Source organism: Dermacentor andersoni, chromosome 2 (genome assembly GCF_023375885.2).
Source record: "Dermacentor andersoni chromosome 2, qqDerAnde1_hic_scaffold, whole genome shotgun sequence".
Classification (NCBI taxonomy): domain Eukaryota; kingdom Metazoa; phylum Arthropoda; class Arachnida; order Ixodida; family Ixodidae; genus Dermacentor; species Dermacentor andersoni.
In genome coordinates, this window is record NC_092815.1 from 138,841,402 (window position 1) to 138,869,398 (window position 27,997).

Genomic DNA, 27,997 nt, shown 5'->3' on the forward strand with positions numbered 1-27,997 from the left:
GCAGCCCTAACTGCCAAGTTATGTGGTAGTCCATCCGGTCTGCCATAATGGATAGATCAAAAGAGTTTTCGCATTTGGCAATGAAACTGCAGGGGGCATTCTAAGAAAGCCCCTCTGTAGCAGCTTTTCAGGTCTTTCGCTGCCAAACCTCAGGTCACTGCTCTCAAGGAAACATTAGTCTCCGCCGCTTCGCTCCAGGGCTACAGGGCCGTGTTGGGCCGGCGCGGAGGGCGAGGGATTTGCACCTTGATCGATAAAAGGCTGACTCATCTCACCCACGACCTGTGGCTGGTGAGTGGTAGAATCGAATACGTCATGGTTGAGATCCTGATCGACGTACCGCAGCGGAATCAGTGCAGAAACAGCGTGTTCGTCCTCAATATCTACAGCAACCACAGGGGCTCGCGCCAGCAGTTCAAGACCATCCTTAAGAAAGCGACCGACTTGGCCGGCCCTCGACCCTGGTCGTCGTCGGTGGCTTCAACGCATCGTACGGCATCTGGAGTTAAGTCTACGACACTACCAAGGGACGAAACCTGAGGCGAGACGCCAACGAGATGGACCTCACTTTGGTCACTGACAAGGATTTTTCTACGCGGATCGGCAACTCCGTCACCCGGGACTCGACACCCGAACTCGCCTTCGTCAGGGACGTTGAGGACGTGGGCTGGGAGAACACCGCCGTGGAGTTCGGCAGTGACCACTACATTCTCGAGATCAACTTCAAGGTGTACCGGAGTAGGGTCAGGGAATTCACGTTCATCGATTGGGACCATTTTCACAAGATTCGCGAAGAACCCTGCAAAGCCCGGGCACCCGCCACTCTCGAAGAATGGTGCCGAGGCGTCCGGAACGAGGCTTCCGCGGCCACCAAGAAAGTTCTAACCGATCACGACGTCGAGCGGATGGACAGCAGACTCGCCCACCTGATCGAGGCCAAAAAGGCCCTGCTCCGTCGATGAAACGGTCAAAGGCTCAATCGCAGACTCCGAAAGAAGATCTCGGAGCTCAACAAGGTCATAGATGACCACTGCAAGGCGCTATGCCAGCAGCAGTGGAACGAGCTCTGCGAATCCATCGACGGACAGATGCGCAACGGCAAATCCTGGGGTATGCTGAAGCACCTTCTCGACGAAAGTTGCTCGAACTCAAATCATAAGCATACGTTGGCCCGGGCCCTTCACGAAGCCACCAGGTCTCACACGGTCAACGAACTCGTCTCAAAACTCATACAGAAGTAGCTGCCCGTCCGTCGCGACGGGGATCCGGCGACACAACTTCCGGACTACCGAGGGCCTCCACGCTCCGAGCTGGACGAATACTTCTCCGTTGCCGAGGTCAGACAAGCCATCTTCGCGCTCAACCGAAAGTCTGCGCCGGGTCCGCACGGAATCACCAACAGAATGTTAAGAAACCTCGACGACACGTTGATCGTCTTTCTGACCGACAAGATCAACGAGTCCTGGAAGAGCGGCGTTGTTCCTGCAGAATGGAAGATGGCCTGCACGGTGCTCATTCCCAAGCCCGGCAAGGCCACGAAAATCGAGAACCTCAGGCCGATTTCTCTAACCTCCTGCGTCGGCAAGGTCATGGAGCACGTCGTCCTCAACAGGCTCAACGGGTACCTCGAAGACAACGAGGTTTACACGTACAACATGATCGGCATCCGCGCCATACTCTCGACGCAGGATGCCATGACACTAATCAAGCATCAGGTTGCGGATGGCCGTTCCAGAGACGTCAAGGCTCTGCTCGGTCTGGACCTCGAGAAGTAGAAGAAAACATTTATTCACAACACAGCAGACCTCCTCTAAGATGATCCGCCGGGTGTCCAGGAATAAAAAAGGCATGCGGGAGGAGGACACGGTCCGTCTGGACCTCGAGAAGGCTTTCGGCAACGTGCTCCACACCTTCATCGTAAAGACCATTTCAGACCTGGGTCTCGGTTCCAGATTCCACAGCTACGTCTGCTTTTTTTAACGGACAGGAAGGCCAAGCTTCGCATTAGGGACTTCCCCTCCGACGATGTGCCCCTCAGAGGGCCGGTCACTCCTCAGGGCGCCGACATCTCCCCCACACTGTTTAACATCTGTATGATTGGTTTTTCCGAGAGGCTGGCACGCGTCGAGGACGTCAAGCACACCATCTACGCCGACGACATCCCCTTATGGTACTCCGGTGGCTGCGAGAGCAGAGTCGAAGAAGCCATGCAGGGCGATCGGCGTGATCGAGGAGTATCTCCGCCCCACCGGACTTCGATGCTCCCCCGCCAAGTCGGAGCTTCTGCTTTACAGAAAATAGAAGGGAGGCAGACCCAAATAATGGAAGCCAGTCTCCGAAAGCAGCATCAGTCTTCGCACTTGTGACGGAGGGGTGGTACCCAGGGTCGACGTTATTCGGGTCCTGGGCACGTTTGTCGAATTCAACGGCGCGAACGGAAAGGCTCTCCGCAAGATCATCGCAAAGACGGACAACGTTTTTCGCCTAGTTCTCAGAATTGCAAACCGGCACTGAGGCATGAAGGAAAACAATCTCCTCAGGCTGATCAATGCCTTCGTACTATACCACTTCATGTACACGGTTTCTATGCACAACTGGCTCACAGCGGAGCGAGACAAGCTCAACGCTCTCATCTGAAAAGTAGTCAAGAGGGCTCTCGGGCTACCCATCAGGATCCATACCGAGGATCTTCTCAAGCTGAGGGTGCATAACACCGCCGGGGAGATTGCCGAAGCCCAGGAAAGGGCGGAACTCACTCGACTGAGCACCACAGCGGCAAGTAAACGCATGCTCGAAGAGCTGGGTTACCACCCTGCGGGATTCCCGATAGTCAGTACCCCGATCCCTAGGTGCGTTCGAGACAAGTTCGAAGTGGCCCCTGTGCCCCGAAACGTCCATCCCGTCCACAACGAGGGCAGACGCAAGGCCAGAGCAGCAGCCATCCTCAAACAGATCATGCAACGAGACATTAGAGTAAGCTTCGTCGACGCCGCGGAGTACAGAGATGGGAAGACCTTTGTCGTCGTTGTGGTCGACTCCAGCGGCAAGATTTCCAATAGCTCCTCCATTCGCACTTCATACCCCGGAGTCGCCGAGCAAACCGCTATCTCCCTCACCCTGCTAGACGGTCGTGGGTCCGAGATCTACAGCGATTCGAAAACAGCACTTAGGGCTTTTCAAAAGGGTTGCATCGCCAAGCAAGCTGCTCGTCTTCTTAGCAGCTCGAGTCCATATGCTCTCAGGCATCATTCAATCCATTGGTTTCCCGCTCGCGTAGGGTCGGTCGAGGGTGCTCCCCCGAACTTCAATGAGTCTGCTCACGAGGCTGCGGGTGACCTCACAGACCGCGCTTCCTCTTTAAGGAGCGCCGACTCCCCTCTTCCCTGCGGCCACAAGGACGCTCTCGCTACTCACAACGAGGTTATTAATTTCTTCTACATGTCTAGAAGGGTCTTTCCACCCCCTCACCCCAAGTTGAATAGGGCGCAAGCCGTTTCGCTTAGACTTCTACAGACCAGCACATATCCGTGTCTGTCCGTTCTCCATGAGGCTTACCCCGATGTGTATCGCAACGACGCCTGCCCGTCCTGCGGGCAGACCTCCACTCTAGCGCACATGCTCTGGGAGTGCGGGTCGACATACCCCAAGTTCATCAAGGAGGAGTGGGACTCGCTTCTGCGTAGCCCCGCTCTAGAAAAGCAAATACTGGCTGTCCGGCGTGCCCGCGACCGGGCCGGTTGGCTAGACCTGCCGGGCCCGACGTGGGACTAGGCGGGTGCGCGACGAGTTCGCGTCCTTGCCGGACCTGCAATAAATTTTCTTCACTCACTCATTCACTCACTCACTCAAATATCATGTGGCACATATTCGGTGGAGGCCTGTAAAGATCGTTCGCAATCATTTTTAATATTAGAACGACTTCGCCGCAAGACCACGCGGGGTTTTGCTGCAGAAGCAAAAGAAACTAGTGCCGTGCCCATCAGTGCAGCCGGCGTAACGCGTACGAGTTAGCCTTCAAAGTGCACGCGCCTAAAACCGGAACCGGAAGTGTGTTTCAGGTATTTATGTCGGCAGCTTGGTGCGCTGCAGTCAATTCGGCCGCTGGGCTCTATGGGAGTGTCCGCTCTTGTTGTAAAAAAAAAAAAAAGCAAAAGAAAAAAAAAACGCCTCAGCCTTCGATATCGCCGCCCCAGATTCCGTCACGATGGCACCGTCACCATCGACGTGGCTCCGTGAGCAGCTAAAAGCTGTTCACTTTCGTTATCTTCCTTCCCTCTGCGGCAGCACATTGTGTTGTTACCAGCGACGCGGTAAATCGGCACCGTCAGTGCATCATGCATCGCTTTCGCGACCAAGGAAGCTTTCGGGGGCACACGTTTGCTGCTATATATATTGACACTACAACTTCAAACTACTTACCTTGGAAAAAACAACGTGAATAAAAATCGAAAGCAGGCTGGCCACAAGGAACATGCTCACGGGGTCATACTATTGATGATAACAGCGCGAAAGGCCAGATGGGGTCACGTTGAGTTTACAGGTTTGCGAGGATTGAGTGACGGGGGCTAGTTGGTTCATTATCACAGATAGAACAGCGCTTCAAGTTGCTAGCGCAGTGCGTGGTTCCTCCTTTGTCTTCTGTCTTGAAGCGCTGTTCTTTCTGTGGCTTCACAGATGTTTCTTTTCTGCGTCGGAGACGCATTCCAAGAGCGTTCAACTGCAAAATGTTTGTTCGCATAGCTCTTACAGAAGCATGTTTAATCAAAATTTCTTCGCTCGGCTAGATAATCTCGAGGACGGGCTCCAAACTACTCATTTTCTTTAGCCACCTATAACATCAATTATAGAAAATTTAATTAGCGTAGCTTCGTTGATTACGCACACAACTTCCCAATTTGCTCCACATCTAGAGGTTACCAATCTGAACACTCAAATGATAGAATGATGACACCAATATTTGTATTGGTTTAATAGTTTTGTTTGGCGCAGTTAAAGACAGCCAGCATATTGATGGTGCAGTAGGTTTCTTATAAAGCAAGTATGAAAGCCTTGACAGATGATCTTGGCGCAAATCAAGTTCGTGAACTCAAACGCATGTGTCCAACCGTGAACTTCTGCCTTTACCAGCGATTCTCATACGGTTATACAAGAAGCACCTCAGTGCTACGATACATCACACAAGGTGTGCGAAAACTTTTTGCGCTCTCCCGATTAGATTTCACGAGCGTTGGTGGCATGAGGTGCAGTTTACTGGCATCATCAAGAATGAAAACAGCTGTCTGGGGGAAGGCATTGGATACATTTTCAGTACTTTGTAACGTTTGGATCATCGCGGACATGTACGTTAGAACAAAAAGTACTGAAATATTCGGATGAGGGTTTTCATTCACATGTTCTGGCCGTCCAACGTTACGATCTAAAGAGAAAATAATGCGATTTTGTGACAATCAATGCTGACATACGTACAGTCACGTGAAATATTACATCTGACACAGTACCCGTGGTGTAACTGGCCCCTTGACTGCAGGGCTATACTAAACCACGCAATGCTGCTTTGATAAATTCCAGTAATGGGAAAGTGTTTAGTTCTTACATTTTTGCTATATCGGCGCCGTTGTGCAGTCTTGGGGGCCCTTTTTACACGAGCACTAAGTTTCAGCTAATATTTGAAGCAACTGTACACTATTTTCTTCTTTTTGGCAGAGCTTTCTTTAGCGTCTAACCACTGTTCCAAGGTTATCGCTTAGCTCAAGACAGGCCTGCATGTTATTCAAATAGCCATAATGTTGTCACAGATTCAAAAGCGAAGGAGCGTTATCTAATCAGATTGCGCGCGTGAAGCGAATGCTGGCGTACATTCTCGATCACATTTGAGCACCCGAGTTTGCGCGGCAATCTACGAGCATTGCAATCTGACGAGCCGATGCCTTGATCCGTAGATCAGATTTAGAGGACTGTATACTTTGCGCGCAGCCACCGTACTTTGAGAGTTTTTTTTTTTTTTTTTCCAACGCATGCTCGCCTTTATAACGAGCAACATTCGTGACTCACTCTTTTGGAAGTGTTTTGTTCTTCATATCGCTACAACGTGACAGTATATACGTGCTACATTTTTACTGTGGGAAATACTGGGGAACGGACTAGGACTTTTGTTGCGTGTGCGTTCGCACATTTAACGCAATAACTTATTATTCGTAACTTACTTCTTAATTTAGGAGGTTGTAAAAGACAGCAACCTTATATTAACAGAAGGTATTAAGAATAAAGAAACTTTAAACGCTTATTAATCAGCTTTCCCCTCATGACAAGGAAGGAAAATTCACTAAAAAATATCCTAATGGTAAGAGCCTATCCACTTGAAAACGTTTCATCTGAGTTCCCCCTTTGCAAGCTGATACCGACCTGAAGGTGGTTTGTATCGTGGGCCCTTGGCAAATGTCCAACCATCGAACAAATGGTTATTCCGAATGTTTAATTTCAGGAAGGCGTGTTACCCTCCTGCCCTTCACTCCGGTTTGCAAACACGCATAACACAAAAGTGATGCTTGAAGAGCCTGGCTAGTACAAATCCACGACCTACTGTAACTCACCTCGCCTATATCGCTGTCATTTGAACTTAGATAAGAGATGCATATTTTAAACCGATGCATCACGAATCCGAAAAGAGCTGCCCGCGACCAGCCCAGCTGGGTTTCTTTCATTTCGTAGTTCGTCCTAGCGGCTAATAGTAGCTCACGGAGCAGAGCGCTGAGTGTGGAAGTGGTAGAGAAGGTGCGCTATACTGTCTCGTCACCCACCAAAAACTGCACGCCGCACTGCTGGCCATCCCTAGAAAATTGTACATGCGATGCTCAGCCATTTGCAAAACAGCAACATTGCTTTGCGATGGGAGAGTCCAGGTGACAGAGTGGTTATGGAGATGAAGACACGCTATTTTCTGCAGCAAGTTAGGAATGAATGAATGAATGAATGAATGCCTTCTTTTATTGAGAAAAAGGAGGAGTAAACATCGGTGGAAGCACGTCTCAGCACATCGAGATAGGAGCGGGGGACAAAAAGAGGAAAATGTGATGTCCGGGTCGCAGGCGAAGTCGCAGTTTAGGGTCGGGAGAATATAAGCGAGAGTTGGTGAAGCCGGTTGAAATTCCAGTGTAGATGTGTCATGTGGCGAGTAAATTATTAGAGTCACCGCCCAGCATCCGTCCTTTGCGGTAGTATATGCACCCGCCGTTCTTGGTAATAAACGTTTACTGAACACCAATCTTGGCAATTACTTATTCAACCGCCATTCCTCTCCGCGTATTCCTTAGTGGCAGGCTCTGTGGATTACAACTGCGCTGTCGCGACAAGCTACGACCGTACCCTGACGATTGCCGTTATGCTTGCCATACAAGTGGCTCTCACGATTGCGAGAATACTATAAACATTGGTTTACTGCACAAGTTAGAGAACAGACAGTTTAGAACAGCGTTCCTCGCCGTACATACGCTCAACGCAAGTACCTTTAAAGCATATTACGGTACGCGTCCCTTCAATACAGAGACGCGAACGCAAACCTAAGAACTCGTTAGAAGATAGGGTGCTGTCTTGGGCCTCGTGCCAAACATATCCAAGCCAACAATCTATTAGCAACCATGCAGTCGTTTCTGTGCAAGGAGGTTCTATACTTAAACTTCCGGAGTGCCAGTCCCAGCCGCCGCCTAGGACAGCGAGTGAAGTCGCCGGCGGCCATATTGCTAGAGGAAAAAGTGCGGCTACACTACGTGGCCGCGGTATACGCGCGGCGCTCCCTGCGCTTGCGGTTCAGCGATGAAAAATAAAATTAAACCCCTTTAAGAAGTATATCAGTCCGTCGTTGTGTGTCGATGTTGTCGAAAATAAATTGGTCATGGTGGCGGGTGCCTTGTGTTTCGTGTATAATAGGTTGCAAGAATTGAAAAAATGGTCGTTTTTTTTTTCGTCATTCAGTAACCTGCCGCGTGCGCCGACAGTGTGATGCCCTTTCGTCGATACGTGGTGCCCAGGGGCGTAGCCAAGGGAGGGGGGGGGGGGGGCTTATGGGGCTTCAGCACCCCCCCCCCCCCCGAAATTTTGTCGTGCTGTCCACGTGCCGCCGGCCAAAACAACCCCCGGCGCCGGAAATCATGCTCGATTTTGTCTAGAATGTCCTTTTCACGCTCGAAAAAACATTTTAGCGCGAACATTGCGAAATCGGGCTGGATTTCGCGGCAACGCCCATGCACCGGGAGTCACATGTCGTAACGCAAGGAGCTCCATCCGAGCACAAAGTTCCAAAGGCGTGGCGGCGGGCTTGTCGCGGCATCTCGCTGAGGCCGCGGAATCGGGAGCGCTTGGATTTCAATTCTGACACTTTATGGGTATAAAGTTCTAATAAACTTTGATGCGAAAGGTGCATTGATATTCCAAAGTCGTGCTTTATATTTTCAATTCCGGAAGGTTGTGGGCTTAATGTTGTTAAAACATTTGACGCCAAAGGTGCATTGACTTTTCTAAAGTCTTAGATTGGAACATACAACGAGACAAGCCAAATCAACACACTATCAGACAAGTTGACAAAAAACGCAGCGAGATCCGATGAGACGAAGCATTGTGATGGTTCATTTGTGCCGTCATGTCGCGTCAACAAATATCAAAATTTTTTTTCACCTAAGCCAAAGCATCCATGTCAAGACACTAAAGCCAGCCAGGGTAACTACGTTCTTATTTTTTTTTTCTACTTTGACTTTTATTCGTGAGGACAGCATTGAGCCTCTTGAATTTTTTTATTCTCGCTACCCTACCCGCGGGCTTCCAGAGCCAGCCAGAGCGCATGCGTTTTTCTTGTGTTGCCCCGAAACCACCACGCGGCGTACTTCGGTGCGCGTGTGGTTTTTTCTGGCCGAGTAAATTTTCGCGTGGCAGAGTTTTGGACGCCTTCTGGCGAGCAGAGGAGAAAAAGAAGCAATGGTCGCTCACTGCCATCACTGCGAAGACTTGACGGATTAGACCGTGTTCGCTTGAGCGCAACTTCTCCGGTAAGTCTTGTCTCACCGGTGTAAAATACCGAGCACTATGCGTATGGTTCTCAGTGGACCAAGCGTCTCACGTTTTCTTCCGATATTCATTCGGTAGCCACATTAGGTGCCCAAAGTAGGCATTGGATTGTGGCCAACATACTCTCCTTTGCGTTTTTTTTTTTTCATTTCGGTGCCCCCGTCCCACAAAAGAAAAAAAAATATACATTGTTGCGGCACAGCGAATTATCGCATGGTGACAGTTTGTTACTTCTTTTGCGGAAAGTAATCGGCCACGGCACACTTCGGTTGCCCGATGCATTATAGCAATTATATGAAGACTCCAGGCGCATTCCTGCTGTCACCGTCACCTTCATGTTTCGTATGAAGTCACAGGGCAATAACGTCGTGACCGCGGCGCCGCATGCTGTATGTGCGAGTGAAAGAGTAGCAGGGGGGGGGGGGGGAATGGGTGAGCTGACGATGGTGGCTCAGTCTTGCGTGTGCAAAGCGCAAAAGCGTGCCGCCTTCCGTCGCACGCGATACATCGGATGGAGTGGATGGAATGGGGGCGAGATCTATGATTCTGTGAATCTGTGATCGCCCTACATGTTTATTTGCCTTGTTTGACGCATTCTATACAGTCACTTTTTCTTAGATACGTAGATTTATTGGAGACTTATACGTATATTTAAATATCTTGTTTCGAGGTTTTGTGTATACGTGCAGTGAACTTTGTTTCCAGTGACACTTTTTTGCCCTTTATCAAACATTTGTATATTCCATTGTATCTTCGTATTTCTAATGAACGAGGGCGAGTTAAAAGAAAGTGAGCCTACCCACCCCGCGCAATAATGGTTCGGTTCATTATATGCGAGGCATGCGCGTAGCACACAGGTATCTTTCATTTACAAAAGTGACACGCAGATGTGAGAGTAAATGTTCTTTAATGCTCTCATACACTGGATTGAACATGGTTGCGTGACGTAATGGACACTTCAGAACTTGAGCAGCGGGATGCCGTGAATGTTGTGACAGTTGAAGGTGTTTCACAAAAGGAAATTATTCGCCGTATGGCGGCCGTATACGTTGAACATTGCATTTCATTGGCCACTGTGAAGCATTGGAGCAAACGGTTGAAAAAGGACGTGAAAGTTGCAAAGACGATCCAAGACCGGGCCAAAGCCATCGTGCAATCACCCCCAACACAAGTGCAAAAGTTGATGAGCTGATGAGACAAGAACGGAGGATAAACATCGATGAACTGGCAGAGCGTGTGACCATCAATCGCGGTTCGGTTCTTGTGTGCGCAATGGATGCCCAATATTTTGAACCACCGCCAGAAGAAGGTTCTGCGCTGCCTTGACTCATCTGATCCGGTATCACAATGAGGGTGACGACTTCTTGTCTGCATTTGTGATCGGGGACGAACCATGGTGCCACTACTACGAGCCCGAAACACGACGGCAAAGCTTACAGTCGAAAAATTCGAGCTCACCGCCCCCAAAGAAAGCAAAGGCCGTCATTCCCGCCGGAAAGGCGTTGTTTACTATTTTTTTCGATCGTCACCATTACTGATGGAATTTTTTAAAGCCGGAGAGACTATAAATCGTTTCCGATATTGTGAAACGCCGGATCGGCTGCGTGTAGCAATCAAGAACAAGCGACGTGGAAAATTGACGAGTGAGGTCATCTTGTTCCACGACGTGGCTATGGTGTTGGGCTGTGTAGCACGAAGTCGCGGGATCGAATCCCGGCCACGGCGGTCGCATTTCGATGGGGCGAAATGCGAAAACACCCGAGTACTTAGATTTAGGTGCACGTTAAAGAACCCCAAGTGGCCAAATTTCCGGAGTCCTCCACTACGGCGTGCCTCATAATCAGAAAGTGGTTTTGACACGTAAAACCCCATAATTCAATTTTTAATTTTTCCATAATGCCCGTCCCCACGTCGCTGATGTGGTTAATACAAAACTGGCAACGTTCAAGTGGGAAACGCTGCAACATCTGTCATACAGCTAAGACCTGTCGCCTTGCGACTTCCACATTTTGGGGCAAATGAAAAAACAGCTTAAAGGAAACAGATTCGTGTCGGATGATGACGTGAAAGAGTCAGCTGCAGATTTGTTGAAGCAGCAACCTAAGGAGTTTTATGAGACGGGAATCACCCGACTCGTTAGTCAATGGGATAAACGTCTAAATGCTCATGGAGACTACTTTTAAATAAAGTACCCCGTTTGTCATATATTCGCATTGGCTCACTTTCGTTTGACTCGCCTTCGTACATTTTGCAGAACTTGCAAAACGTGCTCTCTGTTGCGACTATAATTTCGGCGCAATTACTCACGATACACGACCGGTGACAGCTGCTCCTGCGTAATACATTGGAATAAATGACAGCGTCATGGAGATTTTTCACTACCCGCCGTGGTTGCTCAGTGGCTATGGTGTTAGGCTGCTGAGCACGATGTCGCGGGATCGAATCCCGGCCATGGCGGCCGCATTTCGATGGGGGCGAAATGCGAACACACCCGTGTACTTAGATTTAGGTGCACGTTAAAGAACCCCAGGTGGTCGAAATTTCCGGAGTCCTCCACTACGGCGTGCCTCATAATCAGAAAGTGGTTTTGGCACGTAAAACCCCATAATTTAATTTTTTTTTAGATTTTTCACTGGCCGTTGCATATGTACAAAAATGTAAACAAGGTTGTTGAATGACAAAGTTCGATTAACGTATTTGTCCTCAACTTGTTCATTTCATGGCCTTTACATTTTTCATATCAGTGGCATGCACTGCTTTGCTGGTTTCGAACTGATATAGTTCTAAGGATCGTGTGATATTTTCTTTACTTGTTAAATAGACAAAAACATCGAAGCATTGGTATCAGTTATTTTTAGCACAATTTGTGGCACATACGAGTATATATTTTATTAAAAAATACATATCTTGCTTGTATTGACAGTGCGTAGCGTTCAATAATTCGTTTGCAGCATGTTTGGTAATGACAATACAGTTATTATTCATGTATTTGATCCCTAGGCAAATTGTTTAACAGGAAGCTTTAGCTCGGGCCCAACTCCGACGCGGCCTATTCAGATACATGTAAAACACAGAAATGCTTTTCTGAGATAACTCTTGAATCACTTTTAATGAAATTTGTTGCATTTGAGAGAGTAAGTTAAATTCTAGTGTCTGTTGGAAGCGGAATTTCGATTTAAGGCCCGAACTTTGTTTAAAATATTTTGAAAAATTTGAAAGTGCGAAAAAAATAGAAGCACGACGTTTACAAACTAACAGCTCTTCATCAAAAACAGATATCGCGGTTGTTCAAACGACATCTATTATAAGAGTCAAAGCAGTCAAATTTGGTATCTCAATTTGTATCTTACGTGAATTAGTTACGTGGTGCACAAGGGCTCTGCAATAGCCGTATTTCGATAATGCTAAATTGTTTGAGATTCATTTGTAACATATCAATTTTGTCCGCTGTAGATGTACAGTGCTCACGGAATGAAACGCGTCAATTTAGGGCTAAGTAATGTGCACACTTTCGTTTCAACCGGCTGCAGTTCGTGTCACATCGACGTAATTCTGGCGCATACACTTACATCGGAGTCCTGGTCACCTTTGGTGACCAAATTCCTAGCGACATGACATGCTGCTCTCGCGTACTTTGCACATATGTAGGGTTCTACTAAATGCTCCGTGTCCCATTTCATTCCGTGAGCACTGTACTATTAGATGCGATTCACAGAATTGTGATATTTTTTTTTCATTGTTCAATTACAGAGTTCTAAACGTGATAGCTTCGTTTTCTTAAAGTTTGAGATTTGTGCCAATTTTTAATAAAAAAATTTACAACCTAAATGAAAAATTCGAAACCAGAAGACAGTAGAATTTCACTTTTTCTTTTAAATGCAACAAACCTCATCAAATTTTGTGCAGTGGTTGCCGAGAAAATCTAATTCACCTTCTACATGCATTTAGATAGGAGCGTTCGAGAGAAAGCTTCCTCTTAAGGAGGAGGCCTAGCTGCAACGTGAGCCCCCCCCCCCCCCCCCCCCCCCCCCCCGAGCGAAATTTCTGGCTACGCCACTGGTCACAACGCGCGCCTCGCCGGGGATATTTCTCTCTCTCTCGCTCTCTCTCTCTCTCTCTCTCTCTCCCTAGTCACTAGTGCGCATGCGCCACTAGTAGCACCGAGCCACAGGTGTTCCGCCGCTGCGCAGCGCCGCGCCTTTCTTCCACCGCCGTTTGGTATGACGTCACACCGCGTTCCTTGTCGTTGCGCTCGCCTCCGCTCGCTTCGCCAGCTGCGTCGCATGCCTGATAACATGTCGGAGGATTGAAAAGGAGAGCTCGCGTGCGCCGCAACCACTGTTGAAGCGGCAGTATGGACGGCGACAATTCTGATAAGCAGGAGGCCTGCATGCAATCGACATCGGAACGAGATGAAGAGGAAACGAATCGCCCAGGAAACAGACGAGCAGCGCGCCGAACGACTGACTAAACGCCACAACATAGCTAGACAACCAGACTAACCTGGACTTGCAATCAAGATTAACCAAGGCTAACCATATGCTATGCCTTAACTTTCGCTACGTATATCTTGGCATAACCGAGCTAAGCCACTGCCAATTTTTTTAGTTAGACTAAAACGGCGGTTCTGATCGCTTGAGACTCTCTGTGCATGCCACTCGCGGTGAAGGTCTAGCTTTTATGTAGCGCGCTCAGGTGCATGTATTTGTATTTTTCGGGGTTGTTACCAACGTCGGCAGTTCCTGTGCCTAGGCACAGTAGCGGCAGCTATATCTTGTGTGCGCCATATCTGCGCGCATAAAACTGCTTTACCGCGGAGCCTTCCCACGGCCCACTATAATTGGAAGATTGGTGGAACACTCTTAAAACGGTTGCACCCTTTGGGGTGTATATTTGTCCCACAACAATAATCGTCATCTGGCTGGCTTGCGTTTCCTTTCCTGAAAACTCGGCGCTCGCTACTTTCCTGTCGAGAATGCTGCGTCACACTGATAACGCGCATGCCGTTCGTGACTGGGAAGTACCGGGCTCGCAGCGTTAAAGGAAGGAAACGCGAGCAAGACAGATGACGATTATTGTTGTGGGACAAAATAAACCCCAAAGGGTGTAAATTTTTTTAAGAGTGAAGTACACTCTTAAGCAAAATTACACCCCCTTGCCACACAACGATAATCGTCATGTGTCTTGTCCGCATTTCCTTTCTTTAACGCGACGAGCCCGGTACTTCCCAGTAAGAAACGGCATGTGCGTTATCAGCATGACATAGCATTCCCGACAGGAAAGTAGCGGGCGCGGCGTTTACAAGAAAGGAAACGCAAGCATAAGACAGATGACGATTATCGTTGTGTGGCAGAGACACACCCCAAAAGATGTAACATTGTCTACACTCTAAGAACAGTTTACACCCTTTGGCGTGCCCCTTCTGCCAGAACGATAATCGTCATCTGCCTTGATGCGTTTCCTTTCTTTAACGCTGCGAGCCCGGAAATTTCCAGTAACGAACGGCACGCGCGTTATCAGCACAGAACAGTTTACACCCTTTGGTGTGCCCCTTCTGATAACGCGCGTGCCGTTCGTTACTGGAAAGTTCCGGGCTCGCAGCGATAAAGAAAGGAAACGCATCAAGGCAGATGACGATTATCGTTGTGTGGCAGAAGGGGCACGCCAAAGGGTGTAAACTGTTCTTAGAGTGTAGGGAAACGACAAACAACAGAGGCGTTCAAGAACAAAATTCGCAATAGAGATTCAGAAACAGGCTATGGGAATTCATCATGGGTTTTTTATTTCCTTTTCTTTTTTAACATATGTAGGACATGGGATAGGACATCATACACTCTTAGGCAAAGTTACACCCTTTGGCTTGCCCCTTCTGCCACACAACGATAATCGTTATCTGCCTTGATGCGTTTCCTTTCTTTAACGCTGCGAGCCCGGTACTTTCCAGTAACGAACGGCACGCGCGTTATCAGCACAGAACAGTTTACACCCTTTGGAGTGCCCCTTCTGATAACGCGCGTGCCGTTCGTTACTGGAAAGTTCCGGGCTCGCAGCGTTAAAGAAAGGAAACGCATCAAGGCAGATAACGATTATTGTTGTGTGGCAGAAGGGGCAAGCCAAAGGGTGTAACTTTGCCTAAGAGTGTAGCATAAAATAAGAGCTTGTTGGCGCAACCCACCGTGCCGTTCCAAAGCGGACGCTCGTAACATCCATCCATTTATCCATTGATGGGCGCTCTCTCCACTCCAGTAGAGTAGCAGCACGTAAAAAAACAATGTCGATCCAATCCAAGTAAACATTCGAGCTAATCCATCAATGGCGGCGCTTTCGCAGTAAACAAACGCGTCTTCCAAGCTTGCGTTCTCGTATGTAATGTTTTACACCAGTGTACTTAGATAACTAGACACGATTTGGTTTCCAGTCCCATAGCCATGGCCCACACCACGATGAACCAGTATCTGCAACAGGTGAGTGGACTCATGGGCTCATACGACTTTGCAAAGCGTGGTGGCGTGTGTGATCGGCGTTGTGCGGCAGCATATGTAGTTTATGCGTCTGAATATAAGGCGCGAGTGTGACTCTCTGCATTTGCTCGCAGATCGACGAAGCTTTGCAGCAGGGAAGGGGCAAGAAAGCAGCGGTAAGTCTTCCGGCTACATCCAGCGTTACCAGCTGCATGAAGTGTGCGTGTTGTGACACTTTCGACGACTGGTGGTCCGTGCACGCACGAACCGGAGTCGTAACGCTGTGTCAGCATACATATTAAAGTGGGTGCAGCGCTGTGGACTGCTGTAATGTTCTTGTGTAGAGCCACGAGGGTGATTTACTGTGGTTCTTACGATACCAATGTTGACAGAAAAACCGAACCTACGCACGCCCAAGTGCGTACTTGGGCAGCAGCAGTACGAAACTTCTGCACTTGAGCCTTGCCGGAAGTCTAAGCTGCAGCTCGAGTTAGCAGTTATTGGGCTCAGTGGTGCACCTTGTGTGTCACTCGCAGCGCTCGAAGGCTCAGGAGAGTAGAGTCTTCACTGCAATCTGAGCTTCGCAATGGCCATAAGGAGTTCAGTACTCTTCCAGGTAGCAGTTGCCATTACCCGCGAAGCAGCTTCAAAACTTCATTTAATTCCGTGAATGGACAAAGAGTTGGAATTAAATCCCTTGTTCTACAAGAACTCGTGAGACGAAGATAGTTCATTGTCTACATCTCCAGGCACCCAGTGTGTCTGTGCTACTTTCCGAGTTCTCGCTAACTTAAGCTTTGAGGAAGGGTAGTACGATGCCTGCACGCCAAAAAGTTTCAGCTTCGCCAGCATCATACGAAATGGAAGTGAGCGGTGTAGAATGGATCAGTGCCTCTACCTCGGTTCGTAAAATGTCGACATATTCAAAATTGAAGCATCCTTTTCCTAATGTTTTCCTGAAGCAGTTTTGAACTGTTTGAATTATTTTCTCCCCAAAACTTCCCTGCCGCACTTGATATGATGGGCAAGCGTGACTGTGACTGCGACAAGCTGACCCATTCATGTGGCCGAATACTCAAGCACTTGCGAAGCCACTTTGGCCATGCTAAATAGCGGCACTGGATTGCTACACCAGTGCATAAGATATCACCATATCACAGTATGTTACACTTTTTCTGCCTAATTTGCTTTGATATGGAATCGTGCATCCAGCAGTAAAATAGTGCTTCTCCCCAACACTGCTTTTGCATTGTAGTATAGTCAACGGTGCCTTCATGGTACAAGCGCTGGAACATGCCAAGATATATCCTGTTGCATGGAACCAAGCTTGTGATTGCAGGGGCACATTACGCAGCAAACAGGCTATGTATAGGTCAGAACACTGCAGCAAACTCAGTGAGACTTGTAGCAGAGCCTGTTCAGCCCATAAACTTCCACGCACATCCTATGCTTGCCTGCACGTCTATCATTCATGATGGTGGCGGGAATCCAGTGTGCGTACAGGGTTGTCGGCATTATGAAAGATGTCTGTGGGTTCCTTGCTTGCGGTGAAAAGCAACGCAATGTGGTCCGGCTATTTACGTGTTCGATGGCGTAGAGTGCAGATGTACAGGGTGTCCATAAATGTTTACCCTGATAACAAAACAATGTATCTCTTAATTGGATACATGAAACGTGCATTATACCACACATGCCTCTACTCATTATGTTTTGAACCTTACATAAACATTTAATACAGGTAATGCACTTCAACATGTGCAGCCCTGGTAACACGCAAAATATCAAGCCAGTATTCAATCTCTTGCCACACATTCTGCAACATTGTCTGGTGGGATTGTGGCGAAAGTGTCGGATGAGACGCAGCTGTACAGAAACTTCATGGTTTCCCTTGTTGACCTGTAATAAAACAACCATTACCATCATAAATATAATTAATATTGAATCTTGAAATCAGGGTAAACATTTATGGACACCCTGTATATCTTTTAAATCTTATGGAGTGCCTGGTTTATCGCGTGCATTTTCGATTGGACACACGATGGCTCCAAGAACAGACATAAACACTTATCTGTCGTGAATACACCAGTAGAATCCCTGTCAGTGATGTTTGTAGATATGTGATGCTCCTCCGAGGCGTTCGAGCTTGCATTGCCTTTTCTGGTGTGTTCTGGTGCTACATAGGACGCATAGATTACCCCTGAATAACTTGAGATTTCTAAGGGACCTTTCACTCTTATAAGCTGTTGTGTTCCTTGTTTGCACATGGGTGATTTTTACACCATATGTGCGAAAAATTCTTGCAAGTGCCTCAGTGATACATAGCGCGTAGGTGACTGGCACACACTTCTGCTCCTTTTATTCCTGTACCATTTCATGGCACAAGGCTGGAATGTGCGATGTTGCAGTGTGTCCATGTCCTATGGCAAGACATCCCAAATATTGCAGTATGGCATTCATGCTCACCTTTCAGGAGTTGCTGTCATGCAAGCATGCACACAGTGCAAGCTCTCGGCTCCATGTAGAAGACCCCGAGCCCGTAGTACAACGCGTCATGGACACCCCATGGGACGAAGTGGTCTGTCAACACCTGAGGTTAGTACTTGGACACTCTGTAAGGTTGCGAACTACTGTCCGTAGATTTGTTAAAATTGGTTCATCTTACCTCTTCCAACTTCAACTTTACTTCGCATTTTCCTTTCTACAGCAAAAGAAAATGCAAGGGCAGGAACAAAAAGAAGTGCATATAGTAGCATACAAAACATGATTAGCGGAATTCATTCTGCTTCCCTGGACTACCCCAAATAATAATAATAATATGGTCCTTTATAACACAAGGAGTCACTGATTAGGGAAGGGATTACAGTATAAGGTAAACAGGCACCCACTAGGTGGAGCGGGCAAAGTCACTAGCTACATCAAATCGGGCTAGTGTAATAAGGTGCTCTAGGTTAGCCCAGAATATCCCGTTTTCGTGCTTCAATGTCCATGTGTTTGAAGATGTCGTTGGTTCCTTTGAAGCCTTGCAAAGCATTGAGGACCCACTCATAGGATTCTGCTACTAAGTGCATTTGACAAATGCTTAGGAATCAACAAAAGAATGACATTGAAGTTAGGGTTGCCTGGACACTCGGACACATGGGGCTCCAGTGGGGAGGAAATTAGGTTGCACCCAACCTAGCCACCTCAACAGCTGGAGAAATATTCGAATGCCTACAACCTCTCCTAAAGGGGTCACTGAGTCCGGGAGCCTACCCCTATAAAGATCTCCCAGTGAACTCCTGACTTAATATGGCCAGAATATGCAGCTACATAAAGTACCTTTTCCTAGAGAAACTGATACACATAACTCCTAGACACGTCTTTGACTCTTTGACTACCAGTCCCTAGATAACTTGGGGACCGACCCTCGCACAGCCCATCCCACTGATGAGTATATTTGCATTTAGTGTATTAGCATTGTTAGGGTACTTTCGAGGTACATCTTTCTGATACACCTTTGTATCAATATATGTTTGCATCTATCCATTTTCCCGCCTTCCTGGGTCACTGGATAGTCAATGTTCAGATGGGTAGCGCATTGGGCTGCTGTGCTGAGGTAATAGGGTTCGAAAACAACCATTGGGCCAACTTGCGTCTGTGAGTATGTGTCAATGTGTACATATCTGCCACTCTTTAATAAACCTATTTCACCCTAACATGGGTCACTGTAGACGCGAGGCTGGGTTCAAAGAAACTTTTTGACGCTGGCTTGGAGTACTGGGTGAGTGCCACTCGGTCTGTGGTAGTCTTAATGAACTTCTTTGATGCCAACTTGCATCACCGGGTATGTGCCGGTAGGTGTGTGCTGCTATTCAATGAATGTCTTTGACACCAACTTGAGTAAATATGTATGTGCCTCTCTACGGTGACAAAAAAGATGCCTTAAATCGATCCAATGCTGAGCGGAATGAAACCCATGTCACAAGGGTTCCTCAAGGACAGCAACCCGACGCATCAGCAGGCTGCACCTTAAATGCACTGGGTATGTGCCGCTTTTCAATGAACACCTTTCATGCCAACGCTTTTATGCGCTGTGCCATGAATGCTCTGGGTATTTGCCACTATTCAGTGAACCTCTTGCCAACTAGGTCACTGAGTATGCGCTGCTGAGTCTGCGGCAAGCGAGGGAACAATTCTCAGCGTTCGCAGGCACCTGCACACCAAGCTTCTTGTCTAGGAGGCCGCAGTGCCACTAGATGGCGCAGCATGTCCGGAAAGAAGTGTGAGAGAGGAGTACAGTTGCCGCAAGATGCGTTTCTCGGCATTTGCACGCGTTCGCATGCAAATGCATTTCGGAGGCCACGTGCAGGCTTTACGGCAGCAGCGCTAGATGGCGACAAGTGTTGGTAAGGAAGCACGAAAGTGGAGTCCTACTGCAGTACATGCCTCATACATGACTCGTTTCGATGGTGGCAATACGTTATGTTGCAGTATTGATTCAATGCTAATGCATTACCGTCGACAGTCATTGTGGCATGCGTTCTGCTGCATTTTTTGTTTTTAGCATATTCACTACCTCTACAGCAATAACTCATGCAAAAGACATATCAGTTGTGTCATCTACGGAAAGGCCATCTAAACACACGAAACTTGTGTAAGTTCAATTTCTGACGCTAGGTAGAATGTATATATGTAGTGTGACTCTCCCACCCTGCTCTGGCAGGGAACCCATGGCAACTAGTTTAGGTAGTTCCATCTGAACTTTGACATGTAAGAGAACTTATGAGTTGTTAATAAAATCTGAATTTAGAGAAAGCGAAGATAAAGAATTTGCTTCTATAAAGCATGAAATGTCCGGTGAACCCATAAGCGAAAAAAAAAAACTGTCGGGGCTGAGCAGCAGTTGGATAAAATACCTGGCAGTCAAATGGATAAGGACCTGAAAGTAAGTAGATTCCAGGAAATCTTTATCAACAAGGCACTAACCAACACCACCACTACCCCAAGCATCATACATAAATGGCAGATCCGTGCAGACAAAAGAAGGGGCGTAAATATTAGAGCCTCTAGTAGACGCACATTCTGTAAATCGTTGTGCATCACAAATATGCAGCACCTGATATTGCTGTGCTCAGCATTTGAAAACAAGCGAAACTGCTGCAAATAAATGTTGAACAAGGTGAGTGGTGGCTTGGAGACTATGGCATTCTGCTGATAAGTGTGAAGTCGTGGGTTCAATTCCTGGCGAAGGCAGCCACATTTAGCAGGGGGCAAAACCAAAAAAATGTTCGTGTACTTAGATTTAGGCTCACAATAAAAAGACCCCAAGTGGTCAAAATTATTCCTGAGCCCTTCTGTACAGCTTCTCTCATAGCTCACTGTGCAATTTCGAGAATTTCCACCCCGCAGCTTAATTTAACAAGATCAATAATAGACCCGAGATAAAAGCTGCCTGAAATTTGTTACCCTTCTGGTGGCAACATCATATTATATAGTATAGACGTGATTATCAACAAAAAAAAAAAAAGAAAAATGAAGAAAACACTTGCACCGCTTCTAAGCTTGTCTCATTTTGGCTAGAACTCATTTAAGCAACAAGTGTTTGTGTTGTGTCTAGTGGGCATGTGGGCTTGGTTGCAGATCCATTTCACTCATTTATGATATGTAATTTATTGTATGTCAAAATTAAACGGTTAACTTGATAATGGACGGTGTCTGGAACCGTGGCCATTTTTCTTGTGTATAGTCCAGACAGTTTTTTGAAATTGTTTCCTTTAGTGTGGTTGTTTCTTGTTATCGTCCTTGTTCCCAGCTGTATTCACTTGAGTGTGATCCACGTTCACTTGCTTCAGGTGTTTGTACTACATGAACAACTACAACTTCGTGGATGCCTACAAGGAGCAAGCTGTCCTGGTTCAATATCCTTTGCTTATAGTACCTATGACTTCTGTGGGGCAGCCGAAGAGTCCTGTTGTCTCTCTATCTCTCTCTTGTTCTAATTTTCATTCATGCTTGAGTGATAGTGAACATTTCTGGCATTGTGCTATAAAGAAGTTAATATACTGTGCTCTTTAATGTGTTCACAGTTTATATGTTACTTCTTTGACAGAAAACGACAAGCTCGGCACAGTTTGTTTGTCATTGCGCACACTTCTGAACAAGCACTTCCTTCTCAAGTCATGTGTGCAACAAGTGATTAAAACAAACGTAAACATTGTGCTTGCAGTAATAATATGTGGACAGCATTTCATACGAAGCACTGCGACAAGTATACCGTATTTCCTCCTCTTTGTGGACCAATGGCTCCTATGTCCGATCATGTTACAATACAGCAGGCGCTTTTGAGACATGACGGAAAGGAAGACCGAGACTGGCATCTGGGCTTGGCACGAGCTGGTTACCATCTTGGTCTCTGGCTGCGTTACTCTTGTAAATACAGTGTAAATAGTCTCTTTCGTTTGTGTCTTTCTGCATGTAACAATATTTTTTAAAGAGAATATTGAAAAATCACCTTTGCAAGATAGTGCAGTTCGGCCACTTGGGCTACATGAGGAGGCTAACTTCACTTAAAGGACGAATCACAATTAATGAATTAACAAATATTTACTAACTTGTTTGATTTAGTTTGGGACCCATGTTGAAATTGCAGAACTTAAGTGAGTCAGCACTTATTTAAGTAGGAATCCAAATGTTTCTGCCAGTTTTAAAAGATCTGTTGTTAAAGTTTCAGTAAACCCATTGGCATTACCTTTATTGCTGGCCTGGCAGGCTGATATTGTGTAAGGGAGGTTTAATTGTGAATGCACCATGGGCCACAATTTCATTGGCTGTCGATGCACTGGCTTCGAGACCAGTATCTCGAAACTAGTGTTGGTCATGGAATGCCTACCAAAAAGGACACGCTTCTGAGCATTTACAGGCTTAAGGTCTATGTAGCCTAACATGTACGTTAAAGTAATTGCTATGAATTAGTGTAGTTTTGCTGTCTAATTGCACATTTTTATTTGTCTCACAAGTACATGTTTGTCACCTCTTTCTGTAATCCAGCACAAGTGGCAGCATTGTGCAGGCTGCCACAGGTGATCTTGCTGAAAGACTACAAAAGTTTTAAAAAGAGCAGTTGGCTTTTGACTGCTCCTGTTACTGTGTGTGGACACATAAAGGCAATGGTTTATGCTAGTGCTGTTCCTTCCTTGACATCTTGCTTCATATTTTGTAGTATTCTTGCATCTTTGTAAAGGCAGCGTGTTAGAACAACAGCGTGCCTTCTCCTTTTGTGTGCATTCATGTTGTATATCCTGGTTGAATACACATTCCTAAACAAATGTGTGGGAATTTCAAAACTAGGGTGAAAAAAATGGCCTCGTGTGAAAGTTCGGCTGTGATCTGCAAAGAAAATCAGAACAGGTGTTCAAACGTATGACAGTCAAAACCACTTACGATTGTGTATGCTTTCCTTCTACTGACCTATGAAACCTTACGGTGTTGTCATTCGCAGCCATTGGGAGGTTGGTTTCTGTTACAAGAAACAAATTGGAAAATTTCAGGTGATGCTCAGAAAAAACAACAATTTGTTCCCTTTGTATGCAGAATATCAGAAACTGTAAAATGCAGCATATTGGCAGTGCTGTAGAAATAGCCTTATAATGAGAAGATGGACACATACATCTAGAGTAATGCTTAGTTTGTTTATTGATAAAGTATTTCTCATGGTCAGCAAATGCGCTTTACGAATCTCATAAAAAAAAAGCTTCCTCTTCGTCAGTACTGTAAGCTTTTGGCTGTGTTACAGTCTGGGCTATCTGAAGCCCCACTACAATGAAAGAAGCCTTAAAAACTTGAGCCTCTGCACTGGATAAAACGTGTGATGTCCTAATAAAGCAAACAGTAAAGCTCAAATTTAATTAACCCTCCATCTTTTTCTTGAAGAAGTGCATGACATTCCAAAATTGACTTACTTTGCCAATTTTGTTTCACGTAACATTCAAATTTAAAATATATTGTATAACTTATCTGTTTTTTTTTTCCGAAAGAACGTTGAGTAAGACATCACCACAGAATTTTTCGCATAGTACATAAATGTCTGCGACGATATTCTCAGCTCTCGTGTCAGCAAAACAAATGTGAACTGCCTGCATGTTGTGCATGAGCGACAAAAAGCCAGCAGTTATCAGCAAAACAAACTGACATGTGTGACTCATTGCCACAGAAAATAGCAAAGTGTGCTGTGAGCGAGTAGAACTTGCAAGACTCAGTAGGGTTCGCCTTTATCAGCAGCAGCACAAACTTCTGACATCTCTCAAGCTTGGGCGTCAGAGGGTTCCAAATACTCGTTTCCTTTAGATGAGAAGAGAGGGGGTTAACCGAGGGTCCCGATTTTTATTTGTCATATCATAAGAAGCCAACAAACACTTACACCAAGGACAAATTACTTGTGCTTAATAAATGAAATAAAGAAATGATAAATTAATGGAAATTAATGTGGATGAAAAAACAACTTGCCGCAGGTGGGAACTGAACCCACCACCTTAGCATTTCGCGTGCGATGCTCTACCAATTGAGCTACCGTGGCGCTGTTTCCCCATCTACTTTCTTGGGTATTTATGTGTACTAGTAGAACCCTAGGAGTGTTAGCCAGCGCCACCACTCACAGACCTTGGCGGCGCACGTGGAACGTCCTTTTTGCCGCAGGCGTCACGAGAACGTGATCTTCTTGGGTGAAGGCAACTGGTCAATAAACCCACACATGCTACCTGAAAACATCAATGTTGCCGGATTCGAGACCCTCGTTATGTAATAAACGAGAAGAGAGGGGGTTAACCGAGGGTCCCGATTTTTATTAGTCATATCATAAGAAGCCAACAAACACTGACACCAAGGACAACATAGGGGAAAAACTTGTGCTTAATAAATGAAATAAAGAAACGATAAATTAATGGAAATTAAAGTGGATGAAAAAACAACTTGCCGCAGGTGGGAACTGACCCCACAACCTTTCGATTTCGCGAAGCTTGTGGGTTAATTAATTCCATTGTGGATAATGAATTTCCATTAATTTATCTTTTCTTTATTTTATTTATTAAGCACAAGTAATTTCCCCTATGTTGTCCTTCGTGTCAGTGTTTATTGGCTTCTTATGATATATCGTTTCCTTTAGGTAGCTTGCACATTTTCAGCTTGAATGCATGAATAATTGTGTAGATGGCTCAAGCTGCCAAGAAAGCAGATGCTTCCGATTGCATAGATTGCCCTTGACTGCAGCCTGTTCTCTCTGGCCGTAAGCTTTTCACCAAGATCTTCCAGTCCCTCAAGGAAGAAAACTGGGCCCTGCCCATCATGTACACAGTCTGCCTTGACCTCCGGTTATTTGCCTCTCAGGTATGAACATTTGCCTGTCATTCATCATTATCAGCCTATTTAATGTCCACTGTACTGTGAGCTGAACATGGCTCCAAGGCTTAAGGCTGGCTCTGAGTTCTTCGCCATCGTCTTCTTGGGCACCATGCAGCTGATGTTTGTACCGCTACAAAGGCATTTCCCAGCACTCTCTAGGTAATGAGTGTTGCAATGTGGGCTTGTTGGGAATGCATCTTCAAGGGGTGTACGGTAGCACGATTAAAAGAAGGGACAAAAGAAGACACACATATAGTGCTGTGTGTGTCTTCTTTTGTCCCGTCTTTTAATCGCGCTACCGTACAACCCTCTCTAGTTAACCCTTGCCAAAACATGAATTGGCCACTACTTTAGCATGAAAAATGGGTGGGAAATAATATGGTACAATTGAGTGCAGTGAATCAATATAACGAAGTTGAAGGGAGAGCCGAAATTACATTGTATACCCATAGTAGTAACCAATGCCTGCGTTTATGGTTAATGTATATTGCCGATCATAAGTCGAGTCCGATAATAAGTCGACCCCCCCAATTTGCAACCCCTTCTAGGCAAAAAAAGTTGACTCCGAACACAGCCTCAAGCTGCTGCCCTAGCTCATCAATAAGTTTTTCAGAAGCGCGAGTCATGCAAAGACACATACATTCGTCCATGAGACAGTGCTTACGACTCATCACTTGACAGAAGGATGCAGTCGCGGTCATTGCGATCGTGTGAGCCACTGCTTCTGCTTGCCGTTGGAAGTGGTACTGGCAGTATCGAGATGCTGCATGTGGAAAGCACCACACGGACAATGTCGGTTGGCAGTCCATACCAGGCATCGTTGACCCATTGCGCCACTTCACTTGAAAAACACATGAAGACACTTGTGGGTGCAGGTGACTGGTCACTTGGTTTAGTTCCCTGCGAAGCATTGCCAGCCCACACAGCACTGCCAGCTTTTCCATGGAATGCCCACACCTTGTCAACAAAGCATTTCTATCGTATGAAAAAAACTTTAAGGCATATCATAAGATAAATTTCTGTTTTTTAAGCAGCCCACTCTTGCACCGTGTCTGATAGTTATTGTGGAATTATGCGTGCACGGCGTGGGATACTACTCGCAGCTCTATCGAAACTACTTTCGACACAACAGAAGTCGACTTTATGATTCTGCGTATAGGTTGACTCCAATTATAGGTCGACACCCAAACTTTGGAAGGTCATTTTATGAAAAAAATGTCAACTTATAATTGGCAATATACAGTAACATTGCCTATTCGGGAAGTGAGGAGGCATATGATACAGGCAGCAAGTTGCCACTCAGTAAGCCGAAGCACATGCAAAAGAACTGTGAAAGATTTTTTTATGCAGCATTTTCACCAGCAAGATGACTGCTTTTTCTAATGCAGTTGGCAGTGCCAATTCATTGTCATGTCCACAGATGTAGATGCAATGATAACTTGTACGACTCTCGTCACATTATGCTAGCAGGCGCTTCTAAACAACAATTTGTAGTCATTATTTTGCCATCCTCTCAGCAGCTCAGTCATTTTCTTTTTTAGATATATTTTCCTTCCTCGCACTTCCAAATTCTGGTTGCATATGGGACATGACTCTGTTTGCTGTGCATTGACGGCGAACACAAATACAGCGGTGCCTTCACACTCACCATCAACGCCAGCCTTACACACGTACCGGCAGCCACTGATGGCTCTCGTTGCACTAAGCTGTATGAAATAGACAAAGATTGAAGATTGGCCTAGTATCTCGGACATTCAGATTGATGAAGCATCTCAAAGAAAACAATTACAATGGACAAAGAAAGGAAACATACCAACACATCTGTATTCGGTGAAGCAGCGCAGGATACAAAAAAAGGAAGGCTTATGTCACCTTTTTTTTTCCCGTAACTTTTGTGCTTCTTCGTCACTTTATATGATTAAATACATGACAATGTTAACATGCCTATCAGAGTAACATCTGAAAGACAACTGCTTTCCTTGTCTTAGCTTGCCGCGGTGAGCTCTGTTTGTGGGTTGCATTTTCATCGCAATATGCACTCGTTTTTAATTTATATGCTACCTGATGCGATAAATGTGACCAGCCTTGTAAAAGCAGCGATGCTTATCATTTTTTTTTTTTTGTCATGAAATGAAGCGCCAACGGTAACGGCACACAAAGAAGGAACAAAAGAGAGGACAAGGCGCTGCTTGCAACTGTTTATTGAAGTCAAAGGTGGCTGATTATATAGCCATGGGGAGAGGGTGACGAAAGAAGAGGGACACTGATTATGTCAATGCGCACGTGCGAGAACACTGAAGATATATTTGAAGGGAATCGCAATTAATCAAAATGTAAAACTTATCTAAAAACATGCTTTCATTGTTATAAATGTTCAGAGATGGGGTGCTCACACAGGCGTTCCCTCTTTTCTTAATCTCGTTAGCCTCCAACAATTGATGCGCCACAGTATCTTGACTTGTAAACATGATTGTCGTGTCATGAAGCCTTGCTTCACATACTTGTTTGTTCACCTGTATGTCAAATCTTAAAAACCACAGTGTGAAATCGGGAAGCTATTTGTGTGCCTTCACCTCGTTGTCTGCTTCACATGCCATTGCTTTCACTGATGCCATTATCTAGTAGCAATTTTTGACACTGGGTGGCCGCAGCTGTCCATGTTGTGTCATTTTGTCGCACCTTCCTCATCATTGGCATGTCCTTCTGGCGCCTGCTCGGAGAGCACGGCAAGCCTTGCTGCCGCATGGGAATAAAAGTGTGTGGGAAAAGAGGTATTTTGATGACTGTTCATCAGAAGACAGCTCTGTAGAGCTTCACTTGTAAAGAGAAAGTGATGTGTTCTTCTCCAAAGACTCTAATGACAATTCTGTTGCCCAACCGGAGGTTCCTGCCGCTGCGCGTGAGTGTTTGCGCCACCTACTAACTGTGCCTTCGGAGCTGCAGAAAAATAGCCACTGTTCATGTACATGTGTTTTGCATTCTTTAGATGTTCAGGCGAAAGCCTTTCTAGGCTCATGGTGAAGTGTGTCAGCAGACCTGACCGCCGGGAGTGTCTGCCGAAGCGTCATCACGCCATATGAACACAGATTAAAGACAGATTAAAAATTAAA

The 27,997-nt window shown here is 46.2% G+C and overlaps 1 protein-coding gene across 2 annotated transcripts in view; it reads left to right on the top strand.

The window, feature by feature from the left end:
• Positions 1–15,316: 15,316 nt before the first annotated feature.
• The window catches only part of PCID2 (PCI domain-containing protein 2), a 53,105-nt gene continuing 40,424 nt past the window's right edge, over positions 15,317–27,997 (top strand). The window contains exons 1-5 of one of the 2 annotated variants that reach the window (XM_072286558.1): positions 15,317–15,518; positions 15,650–15,691; positions 17,986–18,107; positions 21,347–21,411; positions 24,775–24,872. In XM_072286558.1, coding sequence (XP_072142659.1) covers positions 15,483–15,518; positions 15,650–15,691; positions 17,986–18,107; positions 21,347–21,411; positions 24,775–24,872 — 363 coding nt within the window. In that variant the 5' untranslated portion in view covers positions 15,317–15,482. The remainder of the gene's footprint in view (positions 15,519–15,649; positions 15,692–17,985; positions 18,108–21,346; positions 21,412–24,774; positions 24,873–27,997) is intronic. The other variant, XM_072286557.1, reaches the window with a different exon arrangement.